The sequence below is a fragment of the Littorina saxatilis genome, linkage group LG8, assembly GCF_037325665.1.
Source record: "Littorina saxatilis isolate snail1 linkage group LG8, US_GU_Lsax_2.0, whole genome shotgun sequence".
In the NCBI taxonomy this organism is placed as follows: Eukaryota; Metazoa; Mollusca; class Gastropoda; order Littorinimorpha; family Littorinidae; genus Littorina; species Littorina saxatilis.
In genome coordinates, this window is record NC_090252.1 from 51222985 (window position 1) to 51246984 (window position 24000).

At 38.5% G+C, this 24000-nt stretch overlaps 3 protein-coding genes across 3 annotated transcripts in view; all 3 read left to right on the plus strand.

Annotated features, from left to right (window-relative positions):
* Positions 1-11446, plus strand: part of LOC138973792 (uncharacterized) — a 15457-nt gene extending 4011 nt beyond the window's left edge. The window contains exons 4-11 of the mRNA XM_070346499.1: positions 471-657; positions 2633-2728; positions 3155-3188; positions 3813-3874; positions 7545-7578; positions 8108-8169; positions 9461-9568; positions 10283-11446. Of these exons, the coding sequence (XP_070202600.1) occupies positions 471-657; positions 2633-2728; positions 3155-3188; positions 3813-3874; positions 7545-7578; positions 8108-8169; positions 9461-9558 (573 nt within the window). The 3' untranslated portion in view covers positions 9559-9568; positions 10283-11446. The remainder of the gene's footprint in view (positions 1-470; positions 658-2632; positions 2729-3154; positions 3189-3812; positions 3875-7544; positions 7579-8107; positions 8170-9460; positions 9569-10282) is intronic.
* LOC138973794 (uncharacterized) overlaps positions 1-24000 on the plus strand; it is a 166540-nt gene that overhangs the window by 14038 nt on the left and 128502 nt on the right. The window lies entirely within an intron of this gene.
* LOC138974715 (uncharacterized) overlaps positions 21873-24000 on the plus strand; it is a 25116-nt gene continuing 22988 nt past the window's right edge. The window contains exons 1-3 of the mRNA XM_070347437.1: positions 21873-22187; positions 22732-22865; positions 23652-23892. Coding sequence (XP_070203538.1) covers positions 22067-22187; positions 22732-22865; positions 23652-23892 — 496 coding nt within the window. The 5' untranslated portion in view covers positions 21873-22066. The remainder of the gene's footprint in view (positions 22188-22731; positions 22866-23651; positions 23893-24000) is intronic.

Sequence of the window (24000 nt, forward strand, 5' to 3'; positions counted from 1 at the left end):
CAAGAGTATTCACCCTTTCACAACCCATACAAACCCGGCAGAGTTATTCCGGAGTTCGTCTAATCCTGGCTGAAATGCAGGCTCAAGTTTTGAGTACATAGTTATTTTCCTCCGGCTGTCTATTTTTATATGTCTGTCTTGTCTGTCTTTCTCTATCTCTCTGTGCCAGTATCTGCATGCTTCTGCCGGGGCTCTTTCTGTCCTACCTGTTGTTGTTTTTATTTGCAATATTCGGGTTTTACGACGATAGGGCTAACTTCGTGTTGTGGTAGCAGAATAGTAAAGGCTTTGCTCGAAAAGTAATGGTGTTCATTTTCTTGTGTTACCAAGAAAGATTTTATTTTCGCCTGGTCGTTGGTTATGTAACCTATGGTGTTATTTGCAAAATATTTCCTACACTGTAAAATAAAGGCAAAATGAAAAAAGTTTAATAAATTGAATTTGTATTGACTGATAATGATTGTCCCTAGGGCGCCACATCCTTCCTAACTGACGCAATCGTGACGGAACAGCTGACCACCCTAGGCAATAAGACTTACTACAATGGAACCTGCTCTTTCAGTGTGAATGTATCTCGGACTGAGACCGGAACTCACACATTCTACATTGACGTCATGCCTGGTCCTGGCAAAACTGAGACTGGACAAATTGAAATCAGTAAAATATTACAATGTTTTTCTCTTTGCCACTGTGACTGTCTGTCGATTTTATGCTTTCTAATGTTGTTGATGGTGCTGTAGGCCCTACGTTGTTCTTGGTGGTGGTGGTGGTGGTGGGCGTGGTGGTGGTGGTGGTGTTGGTGGCGGTTGTTCTTGGTGGTGGTGGTGGTGAAAGTTTTTATTCACAAAAAGAAATAAAACATAAAACCTGATTAGACTTAATATGCTGAAAGTATCCAAAAGCGTTTTGTAAAGTAAGAAGAAAGTAAGAAAGTAAGTAAGTAAGTAAGTAAGTGAGTGAGTGAGTGTGTGTGTGTGTGTGTGTGTGTGTGTGTGTGTGTGTGTGTGTGTGTGTGTGTGTGTGTAGGTGTGTGTGTGTGTGTGTTTGTGTGTGTTTTGATACTTACCAGACTTTGTACTTGGAGGCGATGTTTCTTGGGTTTCAAGAGTCATTTGCTGAAGCAAATCCTCATCTGGCCAGCCATTCTCATTGGACATTATGCAAACCTTTGATTTAAGAAATATGTAAGAGTTAAACTGGCAAAAAAGGGGGGAGATCGCACTATGGTAACATCCATCCATAGGCGACAAACATACAAAACTGGTCATAAATTGCCCTGAACATTCACATAGTTTTTTTTTATATCACAAACTATAAAGAGCTGGACACCCTACAACAATAATGAATAAACACACACACACACACACACGCACACACACACACACACACACACACACACACACACACACACACACACACACACACGCACACACACTTTTAAAGTCTATCAAGTTACTTATACTATCTGAAACAAATGGATACCTACTTGCCAAACTGTTTGACACACACCTAGCTACCTGACTGGCTGGCATCTTCTGGCCCAACCCAGCTTCCCTTCCGCCCACTGAAATGCGAACATTTGTGTTGGTGTTAATATTGTGTTATTGATTATTTGGTTCATGAATAATTGATTGATTTGTCTACTACTAGAATGATTGATTGTTTACTTGATTGATTGATTGATTGATTGACTTATTCATGTATTAATTCATTGATTGTATTTCTGTTCAAAAGTCGCCAAAAGCGTGTCATCGCCCTCTACCCAAGGTGAGCTTCAGGATCTAATGACCAGTGTCTGTCTTATTTACTACATGCTATTGTCTGCATGGGTCGTCTTGAACGGTTCTTCAGCATTGTGAACTGAGATTTGATCGAACTGATTCATTTCAAAATACAGAATTTGCTAATCCTTCATATGACGATGAAATTAAGTTTTTGAAAAGTAGCTCTATGGCGGATTAACCTAAACTCCAAGGTAATTCCAATACCACTTAGAGACACAATATTTTTGATGTAAACCAACACACATTTGTTCACCCTTTATGTGAGATGCTTACTTCCTTCCACTTGGAAGCATACACACACAGAAACTGTGCTTGTCCGCGTAGTATTGCTAGATTGTGCAAACACAATTTCACAGATTGACACGGGTGTCAGCAAATTAATCTAACAAAATATTTCCACTCTTCACAGAAAGTAGCCTGATATTTCCTAGATGGAAAATGGTCTTTCAAGGGTAGAACTAGATTTGAATGACTCCCGTGTGAAGAACGTTAAATCAACACACAAGGAAACGTTTTTGATGAGTATGACACGTTGGCTAGCGTCAGTTACTGAAACTATAAGTACCTATTTGAGTCAAATAATCGTTCATTTCATCAATCCACCTTAAATGTTTATCCAATTACTCACAATGAGTGTGTGGTACCAGCCAAAAGAATAGGTTACCAGGAACACAACAGAAGCAAAATCTAGAAAACTGGCCCAGAAACAGACACAAATCGAGCATGCAAAACGGTGATTGTTGTTACCAACCATTTATGAGCCTGTCGATCCCTTGACAACAATGGTCCACCACACAATTAATTAGTTATCTTGGTAATTATCACATTTTAAATATTATTTTTTTCAGCCGCCTTGTTTCCGACGAGTGTCGTCGTTGTCATACTGGTGGTTCTTGTCATTCTGGCAACCACGACCTTCACCCTGATCGGCATCCTTTGTCGACGTGCGTAAATAACAGATGTCTAGTAAACTCCTATCAGTAATGACTCTTTGTTCCTCAATGTACATCACGTCTATCATGTCACACTATACGTTGAAATCATTTTGTCGCATCCTCAGTTATACTGTGGACGTGTCAGCGGACTATGTACAAGCTCGTGTGCCATTATTGGGAGTGTCATATTTTTTATTTTTTAGTTTTTGTCTTCATGTATTTATTTATTTACTTATTTTTTATTTTTTATTTGTATTTTTATTTTTTTATCTTTTTTTTGTAATCGGTTATTAACAAGCCTTTTGCATTGCTAATTTCCTAAACCTTCAATAATCATTCTGCTAAAACAAACATTCAGGAAAGACTTTTGTACTTAAGACATAGTTTTGAACATCCCATGCAATCCCACTGATATGATTTCTTTTTCTTTTTAAGAACGCAGACAAAGCCGAAAAGAGAGTCCACAAGTGTAAGTATATATCTTCCATCTGCCACAAGTGGTTTGGGCGTCTCACTCATGAAGAGAAATTATGTTTTGTTTTCGTTTTACGCCTTTTCTTTTAAACAGTGATTGGGCTGATTTAAGTAAGATCAGATGAAAAACAACAAAAACACTTTCATTGTTACATAGAGTTAAAAGTAAGTAAAAACAAATAATGTAAAACAAAAAAAGTCGCCGTGTAAGCGTTATTAATTGTGCCCCAGTGCGTCATCGATCACTTGATACACGAGGTTGTCGAAGGCATGCAAGTGGTGTTACACACAATGTTAAGTTTAAAATGTATATACAAACATGTTTTAACAAAAATTTAAAAAAGTTTAAAATGTGTCCAGTTTTGACCGATAGACTTGGCATCGAGACGAGGGTGAAGGTGCATGTGTGTTTACGTGCATGTATGTGTGTTCAGAGCCTTTCCCAGACAACTACTAGACACATCTTCAAAAATCTTGACATCTAATTTCTTCCAGATGATACCCCGAGACTTCACTTGTGGGCTTATAATTTACTATAACTTCAGTCAGTGTTTTTCGTAAGAGATCGTATACCACATGCCGTTGGTTGTTTTTAATTATGATTACTTTTATGATATAGGGCTGATGTGAAAACAGCTGAATATGAAGAACCTGTGCCTGTTCCTGCATCTCACAATGCAGGTAAATAACACTTATCCCTTGTTTACATTCAGTAGGAAAATATGGCCAAATAAAGACAAATAAAGTGATTACTTACTGGGAGAGAAGAGAGAGAGAGACAGAGAGAGAGAGAGAGAGAGAGAGAGAGAGAGAGAGATAGAGAGAGAGAGATAAGAAAGAGAGAGAAAAGAGAGAGAGAGAAAAGAGATAGATAGAGAGAGAGAGAGCGAGAGAGAGAGATTGATTGATTGATTGATTAAACTTTATTACAGAAGGATGGAGATTTTAGGCATTGCCTAGTCTTACAATCTGTCCTTGCAAACAAAGACGAGAACAAAACAACACATGAAAAGAGTATAGGGACACTACGAATTTGACGAAACATACATATGGTAATAAGTAACATTCAAACGCAAACCAAAAGTTATAGATTAACTAAATAAAAACTATGAAGTATAAAGATAGCAAAAGAGAGAGAGAGAGAGAGAGAGATAGAGAGAGACAGAGACAGAGACAGAGAGAGACAGACAGAGAGAGAGAGAGAGAGAGAGACTCAGACTCAGACTCAGAACTTTATTACAAAAGGATAAAGGTTTTAGGCAAAGCCTATTCTTCCAACCTGTCCTTTATACAACACATAAAGACAGACGCACATTACAAATATAAATTCAATCATATAAAATACAGAAATACATTGTACAGAATGCAACACAATGTGCATTTAAGAAATTACATAAGGAGAACTCAAAAAATTACAAAATTACATTGACATAGTTATACCTTTCATTTGGGAATAAGTTGCTCCGATCAGCTACACATCCGTTAACATTAGTACAAAATGTTTAACAAAATAACAATCGAACAAGACATTTCATTCACGAATGATGTGTGAACGTGACTGTCTCTTAAACATTTTCACTGAAGTTGCATTTCTTATCTGTTGGGGTAAGGAGTTCCAGAGAAACGCTCCCGAGAAGGCTAAACTCGATTTGTAGAGGTCTATGCGAGGTATAGGAGGGATGATTTGTTGGGACCCATATCTGTTTGTGGCATGTTTGAAATGTGATTGCAAATATTTAGGACAGTCGTCATTTAGAATTTTATACATGAACACAGCCTTGTTTAACGTCAACTGATCTTTCAAGGGGAGGAAATTCAAGAGCTTTAGTTTATCATCCGTGGACCTATTCAAATCATGCAGAATAAGTTTTGCAGCTCGGCGATGCAGGGAATTGAGTCTTTTTAAATGAACATCACTGCAGTTATCCCAAAGTGTCGATGCGAAGTTTATATGAGGCATTATGTGGGCGTAATAGAACATTTTGAGTGCTGCAGAATCAGCGTAATGCCTTAATTTTGATAACAGGTACAAATTTTTTGATACTAGTTTGCAAATATTACTCAAATGAGTTTGCCATTTCAACTCTTGATCAATGGTAACACCCAATAATCTATGTTCCCTAACTTGCTGCACTTGAGTTGAACCAACTGACAGTTGTAATTGTAAAGGACTTAATTGGTGTTTTTGTCTCGTGGTTATCACCATACTCTTTGTTTTAATCGGATGAATGATCATTGCATTAGAAACGCACCACTCAGTGATTTCATCCACACTTGTTTGAAGAGAAGAGTTGACGGATTCCAAAGATTTTTGACTGGTGTGAACAGAAGAGTCATCGGCGAAGAACTCACATCTAACTTTTTCATCGGACACATGAAGGGGTAAATCATTTATATAAATACAGAACAAGATAGGTCCTAATACAGACCCTTGAGGGACACCACTTCTGACAAACTCATTTGACGAAGTTTTACAGTTAATGGATACATACTGTTTCCGTTTTGAAAGATACGATTCAAAAAAGGCACAGGCTGAGTCATCTTTTAAATAGCACTTTAATTTCTTTAGTAGAAGTGAGTGATCTACTAGGTCAAAGGCTTTCTTAAAGTCCAAAAACAACGCTCCCGTTATGTCTGCTTTGTTTATTGCTGACAGCCAAGTCTCGCATAAGGAGCTTAAGGCGGTGTGGCAGGAATGCTTAGAGCGGAATCCAGACTGAAAAGGATGAAACAGATTCATTTGTTCCATATATGCCAGTAGGTGTTTTTGTATGTGCTTTTCTAAGGGTTTAGATAGAACAGGTAAGAGGGAAATAGGTCTAAAGTTGTTTGGGTCTGTAAGATCCTTATTTTTTGGAAGGGGTAATACTTTTGCACACTTTAAAATAGAAGGGAACACGTTTTGTTGTATGCTTAGGTTATAAACATAAGTTAGGGAATCGACAATGTAAGGTAAAGCAAGTTTTAGCAACTTGACTGGAATCTTGTCTGGACCCATTGACTTCTTATTCGCCATTTGTTCTACCAGTTTTCCTACTTCGTGCACTGAGATTGGAGGAATAGAAAACGTGTCAGTTTGAGTCAACTTTTGTCCACAGAATGTTTTTAATTTTTCAAAACAATCATCCGTATCAAGGGAATCATTGTGATTGAGACAAGATTTTAGGTTGTCTGCTAGCGAAATGAAGTGTTTGTTAAAATCATTTGGAGATATTTGTGAATGAGTATTGGTTGATCCCTTCCTAGATTTATCAAGAATTTCATTCACTGCTCGCCAGATTGTAGCTGTATCCCTTTTTTCAGAAATCAGTTTATTAAAATATTCTGCCTTTGCTTGTCTCACTGTGTCTAAAACTTTATTTTTTTGCAGTTATACTCTGTTTTCATGTTGCGCTCTTTAAAATAATCACGCATCGCCATAGCCTCGATAATGTCTGAGGTTAACCAAGGGGGGAGCTGGGGATGTTTCACTCTATGCTGACGTAGTGGTGCGTGTTTATCAATTATTGAACACAAAATATGGTGAAAAATATTGCAAGCGCCCTCTGCGTCACTGCAATTGAATACGCTATAAAATGGGGCTTGGTTAAGGTCAAAGAAAAAGGCAGATTCATCAAAATACTTGAAACTTCTGTATTCGATTGTTGTGTGGCCTTTATGACATGATTTTGGCAATCTAAGAGAAATCGAGCAAAAAACAGAATGATGGTCACTAAAACTGGAATGCACTACTTGCGCATTTGCAACGATATTCTTACTATCAGTGTAAATATGATCAATCAGGGTTGATGAAGTATTTGTTTCTCTTGTAGGGGTTTTAACCAGCTGATGAAGACCAAACAGAGCAGTGGTTGAGCACCACGTTGTTTGAGGCCTGAGTAGGTTAATGAGAGAGAGAGAGAGAGAGAGAGAGAGAGAGAGAGAGAGAGAGAGAGAGAGAGAGAGAGAGAGAGAGAGAGAGTGAGAGAGAGAGAGAAAGAGAGAGCGAGAGAGAGAGAGAGAAAGAGAGAGAGATATAGAAAGAGAGAGAGCTAGACCAACAAAAAAAATAGAAATCTGAAGTGAAAGCATTTAAAGAGCATGCTGATTTTCTCCTTTTTTGCCCTGTTATCATTTCTTGGGGAAGTGAATGCAAAACAATTAAAAAAAAATCTTTTAACATCACACAAAACACCATTCCATCCCTCCGACCACACATATCCAAGGGGAATAACAACAGCTTGTAATTGTGTTTGTGTTGTTCTCGTTTTGTGTTTTATTTGATTTGTGTGATTCGAGTGTTTCAAATGTACATAAGCCCGCAAAGTCATGGAGAGACCGCAGCTTTAACTTCGACTTCTCTTTGTTAAAGGACGCGCACAAGAAATACCGGGAAGTCCTCAGAAGTAAGAATATTACTTTTGTTAATCATACCTTTAATATATATACCCTATAATATGTTATCATGTTCATTAAGAAGTATCTTTTTCTTATTGAGCTAACAATAAGTTAAAAAGAATGGTAGAGTTTGATCATGTTATTCTTGTTTTATTATTTGATTGACTGCTTCATAAACGCATTTCAGGACGTATCTGTTGTGGCTTTATATTTCACTAGATTTAAGACACAACATCGATTAAAGCATTTTAACAGAAAGACCAAAAAGCACTGTATACTCACGTTGGAATGACAAAAACGAAACAAATACAGGCGATGTTTCGACCACTGGGGTCTTCATCAGGCACAAGAATGCATTTTAACAGGTTCTTTGGGAGCATCCGCAAATAGTCTTCTTGTGTTTTTGCTGATCGCTGTGACATTTCTAAACCAATGCAGATACACAGATAGTTTAACATGTTTTTATGTGTTGTTTTGCAAAATTAAGCAACAAAAATAAAGAATGTTTAAACAAAATTCTTCTTTCATTCTGTGCAGCGCTGCTTTAGAATCAGACGACTATGAAGACGCAGAGGCTGTGTCTGGGTTTGCCGCCCCAGGTAAGTTTCAATTGCACGACTTGATCATAATAATGATAAGGGTATTTATAGGGTGCACATCCTAAAACAGTTCCAAGCACCTTACAATCGATCTTAGATATAATGATCTTAATAACAGCAACAATACACATTTAAAATAATAAAATTAAAAAAACTAACTTTAAATAAATGGAAACACAATCACGCACACTATACGACTTGAAGATTATGTAACTTAACACAAAAACTGGCTGACCAAAGACCTTTCACTAGGCAAGCATATTTCAGTCAACACTTAGGGTACGTGAAAATTGGATACATGTATGTAGTAAGTACATTTGTTTGTAAGTTAGACTACCCTGTGTAGATGTATGTGTGTGTGTGTGTGTGTGTGTTTGGAGTAATACCGAGAAAACTAATGGGCCGATCTTCATGAAACTGTACATACACATTCTTCCAAATGATATCCCCAGACGATTTTTTCTTTTTTTCGATAAATGTCTTTGATGACATCATATCCGGCTTTTTGTGAAAATTGAGGCGGCACTGTCACGCCCTCATTTTTTTGATCAAATTGATTGAACTTTTGGTCAAGCAATCTTAAACGAAGCCCGGACTATGGGTTTGCATTTCAGATTGGAAGCTTACAAAAATATTGATGAGTTGGGTCATTAACAAAACTCAACATTTTAATCAAAATCAAAATCTTATTGGTCGATCCAAAAATGACTTCATCTTTTTTTTTGTTTAATCTGTTCCTGAATCCAGAATCTTATAAATATGTTATGTTTGGTTTAAAAACAAGCCCAGAAAGTCAGAAACACTACATGTTAAGCGCAAACGCTACTGGCTAGTCAATGTCAAACGTTTCAGCAGTGTCTTTGCCGCGGGGTATGGACAAAGTTATGTTGTGATGGTGAACAAATGCCGTGCGTTCAATTTCATTCTGTTTGTTCGACAGATTGACTAGATGTAGTAATATCGCTTTACGCGATTTGTTTATTCTAGTGTCACGTTTTAAAATCTGATAACACAGTAAGTTACAGGGAAAATGTAGACCAAAAAAAAAAGAATATCAATACTTTTTTTCAGAAAGACACAGACAAAAAGTATTTTGCAAAAAAATACAAAAACCAGCATAGAAAACAGTTAATAAGATTTTTGTTTAAAAACAACAACACCCAAAACAAAAGATGACATAGATAAAGGCACCTTTCTGAATATTATGATTATATACTCTCTCCCTGTACCCTTTCGGCCCCTGTTCACGTCGCAAATAATAATTAATCTGACCACTCAAATTATCCCGCAGCACAAGGCAGGGGAGACTACTACAGCAGCCTGCAGATGTCCAATGTTAGATTGAGGTCTGACTATTCCGAGCTTGGCTGCCAGCATGATACAGCATGAACCAATGACGGTCAGTATGGGCATAATATCTGTATTGCTCCCGTTTTCTGTTACTCCACCTGATCGCCGCTCTGATTCCAAAGTACTCCAGTAACATAAGCACTATGCTTGAGTGAGAAATCCTAAATTCCAAAGATTGTTTATGTCACGATAATGTTGAATAAAGCCTTGTTTAAAAGTACTCCAGTCTGTATTGCTTCGGAGTTCCCTTGTTTTCATTGTACATACCACTTGGGATTTGGGGTTGCTTTGTGCATCGCTACAAGCATTGATGTAACTTAGTTTTTCTCTGAGAAGCTGCTGGTGGTGGTCTTGTGCTTATGCTCAATGGCCCTGAATGACTTCCGTGTTTGTCTGTTAACACTTTCTACCCCACCTATGTTGACCAAGTTTTGTTTAGCCGAGACCGGCTGTGCTGCAGCAGGTCACTCAGAATTGTAGAAACTGTGTAGAAACTGTGTATCAACACGCTGGAATGCAGGTGTTAGATCGACGTTACAGGAAGCAACTGAAGTGACTGTGTGTTCGGATATACCCGTACCAGGTCAGATAGAGCCACATTAGTATGTACGGATATATCCGTACCTTGGAGACAATGAGTTAATTGATCAACTCCAATAACTCTATATTTGTTTGGTGTCGAACAATGAACTATCAAACATCTGTTATAGAATTTCACATTTTCTGCTTTGTTTATCTGTATTTGGTATGAACCCTGTTTCAGCTGTGTGATATCACACCATGATGACAGCAACTCCAGTGACAACAGAATGAAGCATTCGGTGCTCTTGTCTAATGTGTGGAAGACTGGACAACTTTCTGACTGTCTGTGGTGTTCAACCCATCGCTTTCCACATCTGTGTCATTCAGATCTATATCGCCAAGGTGTCAACTGGCTGTTTATTGTAGTGGTATGCTCCACGTTATGCCCGAGGATTTGTTTAAAGGGAGGGACATAAACAATGGGTAGTTACGGGGTGGCCCCCTCCCCCGGCAAGTGTTCTAACTTTTTAAACAAGATCAAGTTTGTTTTAAAGAAGATTTAAAGTATTAAGTGTGAAAGGACATGCGCTATTTAGAAGCTTCTTCGTGTTACGGTGCTATACCCAAATGTATTTAGTTTCTAGCACGGAAACTGCCGCGTAAACTGTGAAAGCAAATACACTTTATTATGATATGATGGCTTTTTAAGGGTATTAGAATTGTGTTGACCTTGACAGTACCCATAAAAGACTTGTTCTGTGTATATGTAAATACATAAGCAAACTTAATAATAAGCTAAGCTTGTTGTTGGGTCCCAAGTTTATGTTTTGTGTTATGCCAACATAATTATGTTATCTGAATAAAATCATGTCTTAATCATGGGGATATAGCTCAGTTGGTAGCGCGCTGGATTTGTATTCAGTTGGCCGTTGTCAGCGTGAGTTCGATCCCAGGTTCGGCGGAAATTTATTTCACAGAGTCAACTTTGTGTGCAGACTCTCTTCAGTGTCCGAACCTCCCCCCGTGTACACTACATTGGGTGTGCACGTTAAAGATCCCACGATTGACAAAAGGGTCTTTCCTGCAAAATTGCTGAGGCACAGTTAATAATTGTCTACCTATACCCGTGTGACTTGGAATAATAGGCCGTGAAAGGTAAATATGCGCCGAGATGGCTGCAATCTACTGGCCGTATAAAATTTCATCTCACACGGCATCACTGCAGAGCGCCTAGAACTGTACCCACGGAATATGCGCGATATAAGACTCATTGATTGATTGATTGATTAATCAAACTTGCACAGGTCCTGCATTTAGCCATATCGTTTAAAGCAACGTTACAAATCAACACTCTGTCATTTTTTAGAAAGAATAAAAACAAACTGTTTGTATATTAAACATTGCCACGTACTGTGTACACGTTGTAATTTGTGTGTTTATTCTACAATTTATCAAACATTTCATCAAACAATCCATCCAACAATTCATCTAACAATCAATCAAACACTCCAACAATCCATCCAACAATTCATCCAACAATCCATCCAACATTTCATCCAACAATCCATCCAACAATTAGTCCTACACTCCATCCAACACTCCATCCAACAATCCATTCCAAAATCCATCCAACAATCAATCTAACAATCAATCCAACAATCCATCCAACAATCTATCAAACACTCCATCCAACAATCCATCAAACAATCCAGCAACAATCCATCCAACAATCTTTCCAACAGTCCATTCAACAATCCATTCAACAATCTTTCCAACAATCTTTCCAACAATACATCCAACAATTCATCCAACAATCTATTTAATAATCTACCCAACAATCCATTCAACAATTCATCCTACACTCCATCCAACAATCCATCCAACAATCGATCCAACAATCCATTCAACAATCCATCCAACAATCAATCCAATAATCCAACAATCAATCCAACAATCCATCCAACAACCTATCCAACACTCCATCCAAACATCCATCCAGCAATCCATCCAACAATCCATCCAACAATCCATCAACAATCCATCCAACAATCTTTCCAACAATCTATCCAACAATCCATCTAACAATCCATCCAACAATCTATCCAACAATCTATCCAACAATATATCCAACAATCCATCAACAATCAGCCAACAATCCATCAACAATCCATCAACAATCCATCCAACAATCTTTCTAACAATCTATCCAACACTCCATCCAACAATCCATCCAACAATCCATCCAACAATCTATCCAACAATCTATCCAACCATCTATCCAAAAATCTATTCAAACATTCATCCAACAATCTATCCAATAGTCTATTCAATAATCTATCCAACACTCGATCCAACAATCCATTCCAAAATGCATCCAACAATCAATCCAACAATCAATCCAACAATCCATCCAACAATCTATCAAACACTCCATCCAACAATCCATCAAACAATCCAACAACAATCCATCCAACAATCTTTCCAACAGTCCATTCAACAATCCATCCAACAATCTTTCCAACAATCTTTACAACAATCCTTTCAACAATACATCCAACAATTCATCCAACAATCTATTTAATAATCTATCCAACAATCCATTCAACAATTCATCCTACACTCCATCCAACAATCCATCCAAGAATCGATCCAACAATCCATTCAACAATCCATCCAACAATCAATCCAATAATCCAACAATCAATCCAACAATCCATCCAACAATCTATCCAACACTCCATCCAAACATCCATCCAGCAATCCATCCAACAATCCATCCAACAATCCATCAACAATCCATCCAACAATCTTTCCAACAATCTATCCAACAATCCATCTAACAATCCATCCAACAATCTATCCAACAATCTATCCAACAATATATCCAACAATCCATCAACAATCAGCCAACAATCCATCCAACAATCCATCAACAATCCATCCAACAATCTTTCTAACAATCTATCCAACACTCTATCCAACAATCCATCCAACAATCCATCCAACAATCCATCCAACAATCCATCCAACAATCTATCCAACAATCTATCCAACCATCTATCCAATAATCTATTCAAAAATTCATCCAACAATCTATCCAATAGTCTATTCAATAATCTATCCAACAATCCATCCAACAATATATCCAACAATCCATCCAACAATTCATCCAACAATCCATTCAACAATCTATCCAACAATCCATCCAACAATCCATCCAACAATCCATCCTACACTCCATTCTACACTCCATTCTACACTCCATCCAACACTCCATCCAACACTCCATCCAACAATCCATCCTACAATCCATCCTACACTCCATTCTACACTCCATCCAACACTCCATCCAACACTCCCTCCAACAATCCATCCAACAATCTATCCAACAATCCATCCAACAATCCATCCAACAATCCATCCAACAATCCATCTATCTGTCCATCTTGAGCTTCAAGCTCTTCTCTTCGTCTTCTTCTCCTTTTTTCTATCAATGCATTCATCTTTCGGTTTATTTTAATATCTGTCAGTTTATTCAAAGATCTATCTGTACAGCTATCTACCTATCTTTCTACCTAAAACGTATCTCATGCTCTACATATATATATATATGTACATATAGAATGGGCTGCTGGTCTGTAATCAAGTGATATACCGTCAGTATCCCATATTCTTTCTGAAACTACACCTATTTTTTTCAGTCTCTACAAAATCATTGGAATTATTTTGCGTAGTCACAAAAAACATCTCTACAGCAAGCCATACCCTTCAGCCTCGCCCTGAAAGGCACGTTTTAGCCGGGCAAATAACTCCTCTTTATCCTTCTGCATACTGTTTGCAGAGAGGCAACACTTTGTGTCCTCATCTTCCTGGTACACGACTAGCTCTGCTTCATATAGCACACATTCAATGACAGGTTTTTCCAGGTCAAACTTTGTGGGGGTTTTCTTTTACATTTGTTGTTATCTGTGTCTCTGTTTATCTGTGTATGTGCGTGTATGAGCTCTCAGTGGTTCAAATAATGTATAACTTTTTGTTTCGTTGTTGGTCCCTTTGCTCTCTTACACCCCCTTCCTCACTACACATGTTTGCAAGAAAGTTAAGACATTTGGCTTGAAACATGTTGTTTTGTACCAAATATGAAAACTGTATGTAGAGATGACACAATATTTTCTTCTGAGATTTAACACAAAAAAGAGTATATTTTCCCCAACGGTCGATCTGGTTTAAAGTAGCATGTATATTATTTATGAATAATACACCTGTTAAAAGATTGAACCATCCGTGTAGAAATTGCTAGAGGGTGTGTGTGTGTGTGAATGCCGTTCAGGGCGACCGTTGGTAATAAAACTTGTCTGTTCAAAAGCCAACAAGATAACAACAAAAATGTTCTCACCAGAAAACAGCAACAAGAATATATAAAACAAGTCGCGTAAGGCGAAATTACAACATTTAGTCAAGCTGTGGAACTCACAGAATGAAACTGAACGCACTGCATTTTTTCACAATGGCCGTCGTCCGCCGCTCGCGCAAAACGCAGTGAAATCGACGAGCCTGTTTAGCGCGGTAATGGTTGCGCTGTGCTGCATAGCACGCTTTCCTGTACCTCTCTTAGTTTTAACTTTCTGAGCGTGTTTGTAATCCACACATATCATATCTATATATTTTTGGAATCAGGAACCGACAAGGAGTAAGATGAAATTGTTTTTAAATCGATTTCGGAAATTTAATTGTAATCATAATTTTTATATTTTTTATTTTCAGAGCTTGTTTTTAATCCGAATATAACATATGTATATGTTTTTGAAATCAGAAAATAATAAAGAATAAGATTTTGGATCGTTTTATTAAAAAACAATTTTAATTACAATTTTCAGATTTTTAATGACCAAAGTCATAAATTAATTTTTAAGCCTCCAAACTGAAATGCAATACCAAAGTCCAGCCTTTTTCAAAGATTGCTTTACACAAATTTCAATCAATTTGATTGAAAAATGAGGGTGTGACAGTGCCGCCTCAACTTTTACAAAAAGCCGGATATGACGTCATCAAAGATATTAATCCGAAAAATGAAAAAATATCTGGGGATATCATACCCAGGAACTCTCATGTCAAATTTCATAACGATCGGTCCAGTAGTTTACTCTGAATCGCTCTACACACACACACACACACACACACACACACACACACACACACACACACACACACACACACACACACACACACACACACACACACACACACACACACACACACACACACACAGGGGTGGGGGTGGGAGACTGAGGGTGGCATCAAAGGGACCAAAATTTGAAACAAACAGTAAATACATTGCATGAACCATGAACCATGGAGATCGCATACACGCGAATACAGAGATAAGCAGCTATTAAAACTCATTAAAAAAAACACACACACAAAGGCACATTTTGTTTGCTTTGCTGCTTGCTTTTTCTTGGTGTTGTTTGTTGCATTTAGTCAAGTTTTGACTAAATGTTTTAAAGCCATATGTACTCGATGACTATACACGCTAATTGCTTTACCAACGGCTGGAGACATGCTAAATTAAGTTCCCTGCAAGATATTGTGGTCTAGGACCCCTTAAAATAAATGTTGAGATATTTGAATTTTTATTTTGATCTAGATCGTCCTATTTATAGATTTGCCAACAGAGGGAACGTTGACGCAAGGGAAATAACTCCGCGTCTTTGTTGACATCCTCACTTTTTCAGAGGCTAGAACAAGCTGTAATGCATGTATATGGTCCGCGCATGGCGACATATCGTCATTACATGGTCTTATGGTGCGTTTGACATCGATTATGGGCAAACTACACTTTGTAAACACGGGAGCGCGTACATATGCCTTTAACATAGAGGGGGAATCGAGACGAGGGTCGTGGTGTGTGTGTGTGTGTGTGTGTGTGTGTGTGTGTGTGTGTGTGTGTGTGTGTGTGTGTGTGTGTGTGTGTGTGTGTGTGTGTGTGTGTGTGTGTGTATGTGTGTGTGTGTGTGTGTGTGTGTCAGGCTGTCTGTGTGGGTGTGTGTGTGTGTGTCTGTCTGTCTGTCTGTTTGTGCGTGTGTGTGTGTGTGTGTGTGTGTAGAGCGATTCAGAGTAAACTACTGGACCGATCTTCATGAAATCTGACATGAGAGTTCCTGGAAATGATATCCCCGGACGTTTGTTTTCATTTTTTCGATAAATACCTTTGATGACGTCATATCCGGCTTTTTGTAAAAGTTGAGGCGGCACTGTCACACCCTTATTTTTCAATCAAATTGATTGAAATTTTGGCCAAGCAATCTTCGACGAATGCCGGACTTCGGTATTGCATTTCAGCTTGGTGGCTTAAAAATTAATGAATGAGTTTGGTCATTAAACATCGAAAACTTGTAATTACAATTATTTTTTTATTAAACGATCCAAAAATAATGTCATCTTATTCTTCGTCATTTTCTGATTCCAAAAACATACATATGTTACATTTGGATTACAAACAAGCTCTGAAAATTAAAAATATGAAAGTTATAATTAAATTTTTTTTCCGAAATCGATTTAAAACCAATTTCATCTTATTCCTTGTCGGTCCCTGATTCCAAAAACATATAGATATGATATGTTTGGATTAAAAACAAACTCAGTAAGCTAAAAAGAATAGACATACACTGATACAGAAAAGCGGGTTATCCTACTCAGCGCGACCACTACCGCACTATTCTGCATGGCTTGTCGATTTCACTGCCTTTGCCACGAGCGGTGGACTGACGAAACTACGAGTATGTGGTCTTGGTGAAAAAAGCAGTGCGTTCAGTTTCATTCTGTGAGTTCGACAGCTTGACTAAATGTTGTTATGTCGCCTTACGCGACTTGTTTTAATTAATTGTGTAGTTGTGTTTTCTTCTTTTTTTTAAACGTGTATGCAAATGAAATACAAAATGATGTGAGTATTCGTGTGTGTGTGTGTGTGTGTGTGTGTGTGTGTGTGTGTGTGTGTGTGTGTGTGTGTGTGTGTGTGTGTGTGTGTGTGTGTGTGTGTGTGTGAGTGTGTGTGTGTGTGTGCGCGTGCGTGCGAGCGAGCGTGCGGGTTTGTGTGTGTGTGCGTGTGCGTGTGCATGTGTGTGATAGAGAAAAAACAAGATTACGCGACAGACAGACATACGACAAAATTAACAGACAGAAAGGCACAACCACAGAATCTGAAAGGGGCAGACGCAGAGCGAACTGGAGCGACCTAACACTAACAGATCGCAAACATCTTTCTTGTCAAATTTTGCATCAGTAACGCTCCGCCCATAACCTCGCCGCCATAATATTCATACTATCTCAACACGGAAGTCGTTTTCTGCATGAGTTAGGCCACAGTCATGTTGACTCAAACTTGTTTTATTAGCTGACGTATTTTGAAATATTCTTCGACAGTTCTTTCATGCTTATTGCGTAACTCGGATGAGTTTTGATTTTAATACAAAAAGTGTGTTTCAAAGTTCACAACAGGATGATGCTGAGTGTTCTCCTGCTTCTGGCAACCACGTGTGCTTTTTCTGGAGGTAAGAATCTGTTTATCATCTATTTCTATTAAATATGCAATACTGAACAATATTTATGGGGAAAACATAGGTCGCGTGAGAAAGAGAGAGAGAGAGAGAGAGAGAGAGAGAGAGAGAGAGAGAGATAAAGAGAGAGAGAGAGAGATAAAGAAAGAGACAGAGAGAGAGAGAGAGAGAGAAAGAGAGAGAGAGAGAGATAAAGAAAGAGACAGAGAGAGAGAGAGAGAGAGAGAGAGGGGGGGAGAGGGGGGAGAGAGAGAGAGAGCCAAATTCAAAGAGAGAGAGGACTCTATTGTCTCTCTTGTTAACCCTGGGAAATGTACCATTAGTTTGATATAAACAAAAATAACTGAAGAAACAAGTATGCGTGTTTTTCTTTAAATTTCATTTCATAAATGTACATTTGGTATTGTTTGTCTTTGTCAACATTCAACAAATGACAGTCATTTGATCCACTTGTCTGATTCGCATGACTGCATAATCGTTCTATAACCTCAGTCTGTGTGTGTGTTTGCTAGTTCGTGTGTTTGTTCATTAACAGAGATAACTATTCTATATTACGTGCAGGTAGTATACGTGTAAAACAGGGGGTCCTCTAACAAAACAGTAAAGACACAAGACACATTTGAAATAAGAAAACCAACATCAAGAAAGGCATGTTATTGGAACGTTAGTTAGTTAGTTAGTTAGTTAGTTAGTTAGTTAGTTAGTTAGTTGTTGCTTTTTGGGCCCAGCGGACCATATAGGCCAAATCAGGACACCATTGGAACGTTATATTTATGACAAAACAAAACGTTACGTTTACATACAAAAATATTTGTTTTGGGCATAAACATAACGTTCCATTAACAAACCTTTCTTGTTTTTTTCATTCTGATTTGGGGAACGTTGGCTGTCTATTTGAGAATATAAATACTCCAAACAAAATAAAATGGATCATATAAAATATTAAAATTAATAAACTCAATGATTAAAACACAAACGAGCAAACACGTTTACAAACAAGTCAATAAACAACATGTCGGTCGGCTGTAATAAACTGGATAACAAACAGCCGAACAAATGTACGAACCGTCGGTTAAACAGCAAATGAAGTGGCAGTTTGCTTGCTTGTTTGTTTGCTTAACGCCCAGCCGACCACGAAGGGCCATATCAAGGCGGTGCTGCTTTGACATATAACGTGCGCCACACACAAGACAGAAGTCGCAGCACAGGCTTCATGCCTCACCCAGTCACATTATTCTGACACCGGACCAACCAGTCCTAGCACCAACCCCATAATGCCAGACGCCAGGCGGAGCAGCCACTAGATTGCCAATTTTAAAGTCTTAGGTATGACCCGGCCGGGGTTCGAACCCACGACCTCCCGATCACGGGGCGGACGCCTTACCACTTGGCCAACCGTGCCGGTAATGAAGTGGCAGTCATTATATTCAAAATTCACTGTTACTACCGATTTCTTTTATCAGAACAAGGGGAAGTGGGAGTGGAGGAATCATAACACAAAAAAAGAGAATAAAATAAACTATAACAAAAATAAAAAAATAAAAACATAGAACAAAATAACATTTATTTAACAAAATCAAAACATAATACAAAAAATACATAAACTTGAAGTCAATGTAGAATAAAATAGAAAGAAAGAAAAGTAGATACAAAAAAAAAGTTATACACTTCAAAACAGGACTCGAAAAAGAATATATGTAGTTTTATAAGCAAGAGTACAGAAGAAGAAGAAACTAAAAGAGGTTTATACCTTTCAGATTGCATACCGTCGTTTCATAAAGGGAAACCTGCTGACACCAACTTACAGGATAAAACGCTGCAAGAAACGGCTTGTTCGAAAAATAATGTAAATAGACTTAAGCTATTTGCTTTTCGTCACTCAGAAAGAGATGACACCCCATTGAAACAGATTAAACTTCCGTGTTCCGCCATTCTCTTGCCAACGTCTACTTTTGTTACATTTAGTCAAGTTATGACTAAATGTTTTAACATAGAGGGGGAATCGAGACGAGGGTCGTGGTGTGTGTGTGTGTGTGTGTGTGTGTGTGTGTGTGTGTGTGTGTGTGTGTGTGTGTGTGTGTGTGTGTGTGTCTGTCTGTCTGTCTGTGCGTGTGTGTGTGTGTAGAGCGATTCAGAGTAAACTACTGGACCGATCTTTATGAAATGCTACATGAGAGTTCCTGGGTATGATATCCCCAGATTGCTTTTTCTTTTTTTGGATAAATGTCTTTCATGACGTCATATCCGGCTTTTTGTAAAGGTTGAGGCGGCACTGTCACACCCTCATTTTTAAATCAAATGGATAGACATTTTGGCCAAGCAATCTTCGACGAAGGCCGGACTTCGGTATTGCATTTCAGCTTGGAGGCTTAAAAATTAATTGATGACTTTGGTCATTAAAAATCTGAAAATTGTAATTAACATTTTTTTTATGAAATGATCCAAAATTACATTCTTCTTATTTTTCATCATTTTCTGATTCCAAAAACATATAAATATGTTATATTCGGATTAAAAACAAGCTCTAAAAATCAAAAATATAAAAATTATGATTAAAATAAAATTTCCGAAATCGATTTAAAAACAATTTCATCTTTTTCCTTGTCGGTTCCTGATTATAAAAACATATAGATATGATATGTTTGGATTAAAAACACGCTCAGAAAGTTAAAACGAAGAGAGGTACAAAAAAGCGTGCTATGCAGCTAAACAGGCTCGTTAATTTCACTGCCTTTTGCACGAGCGGCGGACTACGGTCACTGTGAAAAAATGCAGTGCGCTTAGTTTCATTCTGTGAGTTCCACAGCTTGACTAAATGTAGTAATTTCGCCTTACGCGACTTGTTTCACACTGTCACACACACACATACACACACACACACACACACACACACACACACACACACACACACACACACACACACACACACCCTCCACCCACCCCACCCCACCCACACACACACACACACACGGACACACCAGGACACACACACAAAAAAACACACACACACACACACACACACACACAAACACATACACACAGACAAACACAAGGACACACACACACACAAATATGCACACACGCACACACACACACACACACACACATACACACACACACACACACACCCACCCACCCACCCACACACACACAGACAGACACACACACACACACACACACACACACACACACACACACACACACACACACACACGTGCTTATGTTCGCGTGTTTGTTTGTGAAAGATTTACATCAAGTCAATCAGTGTCATTGTCAACTATGCAATCATTGAAAAACAGTCAGCAACAACAAGTCATGTCATAATTTGGTAAGGAAAACGAAATGAACTCTATCTCGTTGAAAGGCACCCATACTCATGCAGTGTGTGTGTGAAAAGAAATGTAAATATGCACTCAGGCTCTTCGCTATTTGTGCATTTCGGGGGAAACCAAAACCCCTTTCAGAATCATACACAACATTGAACTTGTCACCTCTTCTTTTGACCTACTGGTTGAAGAAAGAGAGAGAGAGAGAGAGAGAGAGAGAGAGAGAGAGAGAGAGAGAGAGAGAGAGAGAGAGAGAGAGAGAGAGAGAGAGAGAGAGAGAGAGAACTTTGAACTTTGAACTTTATTTATTTATCGAGGGTAACAGAATAAGCAAAACATGCATGCTCTTTTTTGTCTCGCCCTCGCCCATTTAGGGTAACTCGATTAATAACAAGAAGAAATAGAAGTTAAGTTAATTACAATACAATTTATATAATTAACATGTCAAAAAATTAAAAAGAGAGAGAGAGAGAGAGAGAGAGAGACAGACAGACAGACAAACAGACAGACAGACAGACAGACAGAGACACAGAGATATACAGAGATAAACAGAAACAGAGACAGAGATAGAGAGAAAGGGGTGAGGGGGAGGGATTCAGATTCACAATTTTGCTAAACAGGGATGACAATTTTAGGCTAAGCCTAATCTTCCCACCAGTACCTTCCAAATTTATATGGCATCACACATTAACAATAAAACAAAGCCAATACAGTTTGCGTTCATCATAAAATTAACATTATCGGTGATATAATATATTATGAAAAAGGTAGTGTATCAAACACGATAATTTGCACAAAATATTATCATTTAATAACAGTCAGCACAGCATAAATAAATCATAATATATTCCATCCAAGTAAAAGCAGAAAATCCGATGAATACAATTAATGAATTTGCCCTGCCTACCTCACAAACTATCAAAGTCATTTTCTTTTTCAGAAGCGCTGCAAATAGATGGCTGTGCAGACGGCTGGCTAGACGTGGAAGAGGGTGTTACCACCCACATTAACTGCAGCGGTCTTGTGGAAGCCGGTACCAGGAATGTGACATGGTCAATAAACAGCTATGGTCATAACTGGCAGATAGCAACCTGCGCAACTTCCCCATGTAGGTCATCTCATCCAGACTTCCAGCGAGTGATAATGGACGATGACAACACCACGCAGCTAGTGACTAAAGAAATTGACCGAGACAAGCACGACAACAAAACAGTGAAATGTGTTGCTGGGAGTATGGGTGCAACCTGCTCTTTAAATGTGATAAGTAAGAATGTCTCTGACTTTGATGTGTATTATGGGTGAATGTGTGTGTGTGTGTGTTTGCGTGTGTGTTTCCGTGTGTGTGTGTGTGTGTGTGTGTGTGTATGTGTGTGTGTGTGTGCGTGTGTTTGTGTGTGTGTGTGTGTGTGTGTGAATGTGTGCTGTGTGTCTTTGTCTGTGTGTATGTGTGTGTATGTGTGTGTGTTTGTGTGTCTGTGTGTGTGTGCGTGTGTCCCTTAGTGTATCAGTGTATGTGTCTGAAAGTTGATCTGTGAATATAATGAGTCGTCTAGTTTTAATGTCTCTGTGCATACATTTAATTTGTCTTGAAGTAACGAATTTAGGCCAATGTATGCTTGACAGTGTGCCATTAAAAGGCCATGAAATCACTACCATGATAAGTAATGTTTAACGCCATCACAGTAAAACCATTAAGGGCATGTTCTCGGGTTTGACCCCGACTTTAGATGGGGCAAAAAAAAAAAAAAGGCCATCGCAAGGGAGGGATGCAATTTATATCTTATTGTCATGTTACTTTATTTGTTCAGGTCGTGCCGAGCTGTCAGACTGCAGAGTGGACATTGACACAGACTGGACAGTGAGGGGCAGTTGTCAGTTCAACAAGGCTTACTCCTCCAGGACGACGGGTATCAGCTGCAAATGGTACCGAAAGCACAACAAGGTACTCTGAAAGCAAGACTTAGTACATCTATGTACATACATAATTTCTGCGGAGCCTCAGGCGAGAGGAACCAGACGGGTTCTAAGCTACCTGTATGTACTGACCAGAACAAAGTAGCTAACTTAAAATGAAATCCGAACTTCATCGCTATGTAAGCGTCCAAGAACAAAGGAACCAGCGGCATGGCGGGCAATAGACGATGCTCGGAAATAACTCGGGTTTGTTTGGATTTTGAAAACTCTTGTAGACACACCCTTTGTTAGTGACTGGTTCTATCATGTCACATGCGAAAGTTTGCTTTTATTGATTTGTTTGATTTGCTTTTATTGAGTCAAACTTTCCCACGTGACATTACAGACCAGTCACTAACGAAGGGTGTGTCTAAAAACAAGGACAAGGAGCACGTGTGGAAGTTCAACAGTCTCACGAAAAACCAAGAATATTCACTCTTTCAAAACTAAAACAGACCCGGCATAGTTATTTCCGGAGTTCGCTTGTTTTGATTGGTAGGCAATGACGTTCATTCTTTTGCGTAACCAAGAAAGTTGTTCTTTTCACTTGGTCGTTTGTTATTTTCCTTGTGGTGTTGTTTGCAACAGGTGTTTCCATACTGCAAAATATGCTTGGAGTGCTTGCATGTATGAGTGTTTTCACACCAGGACAAATACCAATGGCTGTAATGCTATATGGCGGAATGAATTGTTGTTCTTGTTCTTGTTCTTGTTGAGCATAGTATAAATTCAAGATGTACTAGATTTTGTATTGACTGATAATGATTGTCCCTAGGGCGCCACATCCTTCCTAACTGACGGAATCGTGACGGAACAACTGACCACCCTAGGGAATAAGACGTACTACAATGGAAGCTGCTCTTTCAGTGTGAATGTGTCTCGGACTCAGACCGGAACTCACACATTCTACATTGACGTCATGCCTGGTCCTGGCAAAACTGAGACCGGAACTCACACATTCTACATTGACGTCGTGCCTGGTCCTGGCAAAACTGAGACTGGACAGATTGAAATCAGTAAATGTTACATTTTTACATTTAGTCAAGTTTTGACTAAATGTTTTAACGTAGAGGGGGGAATCGAGACAAGGGTTGTGGTGTATGTGTGTATGTGTGTGTGTGTGT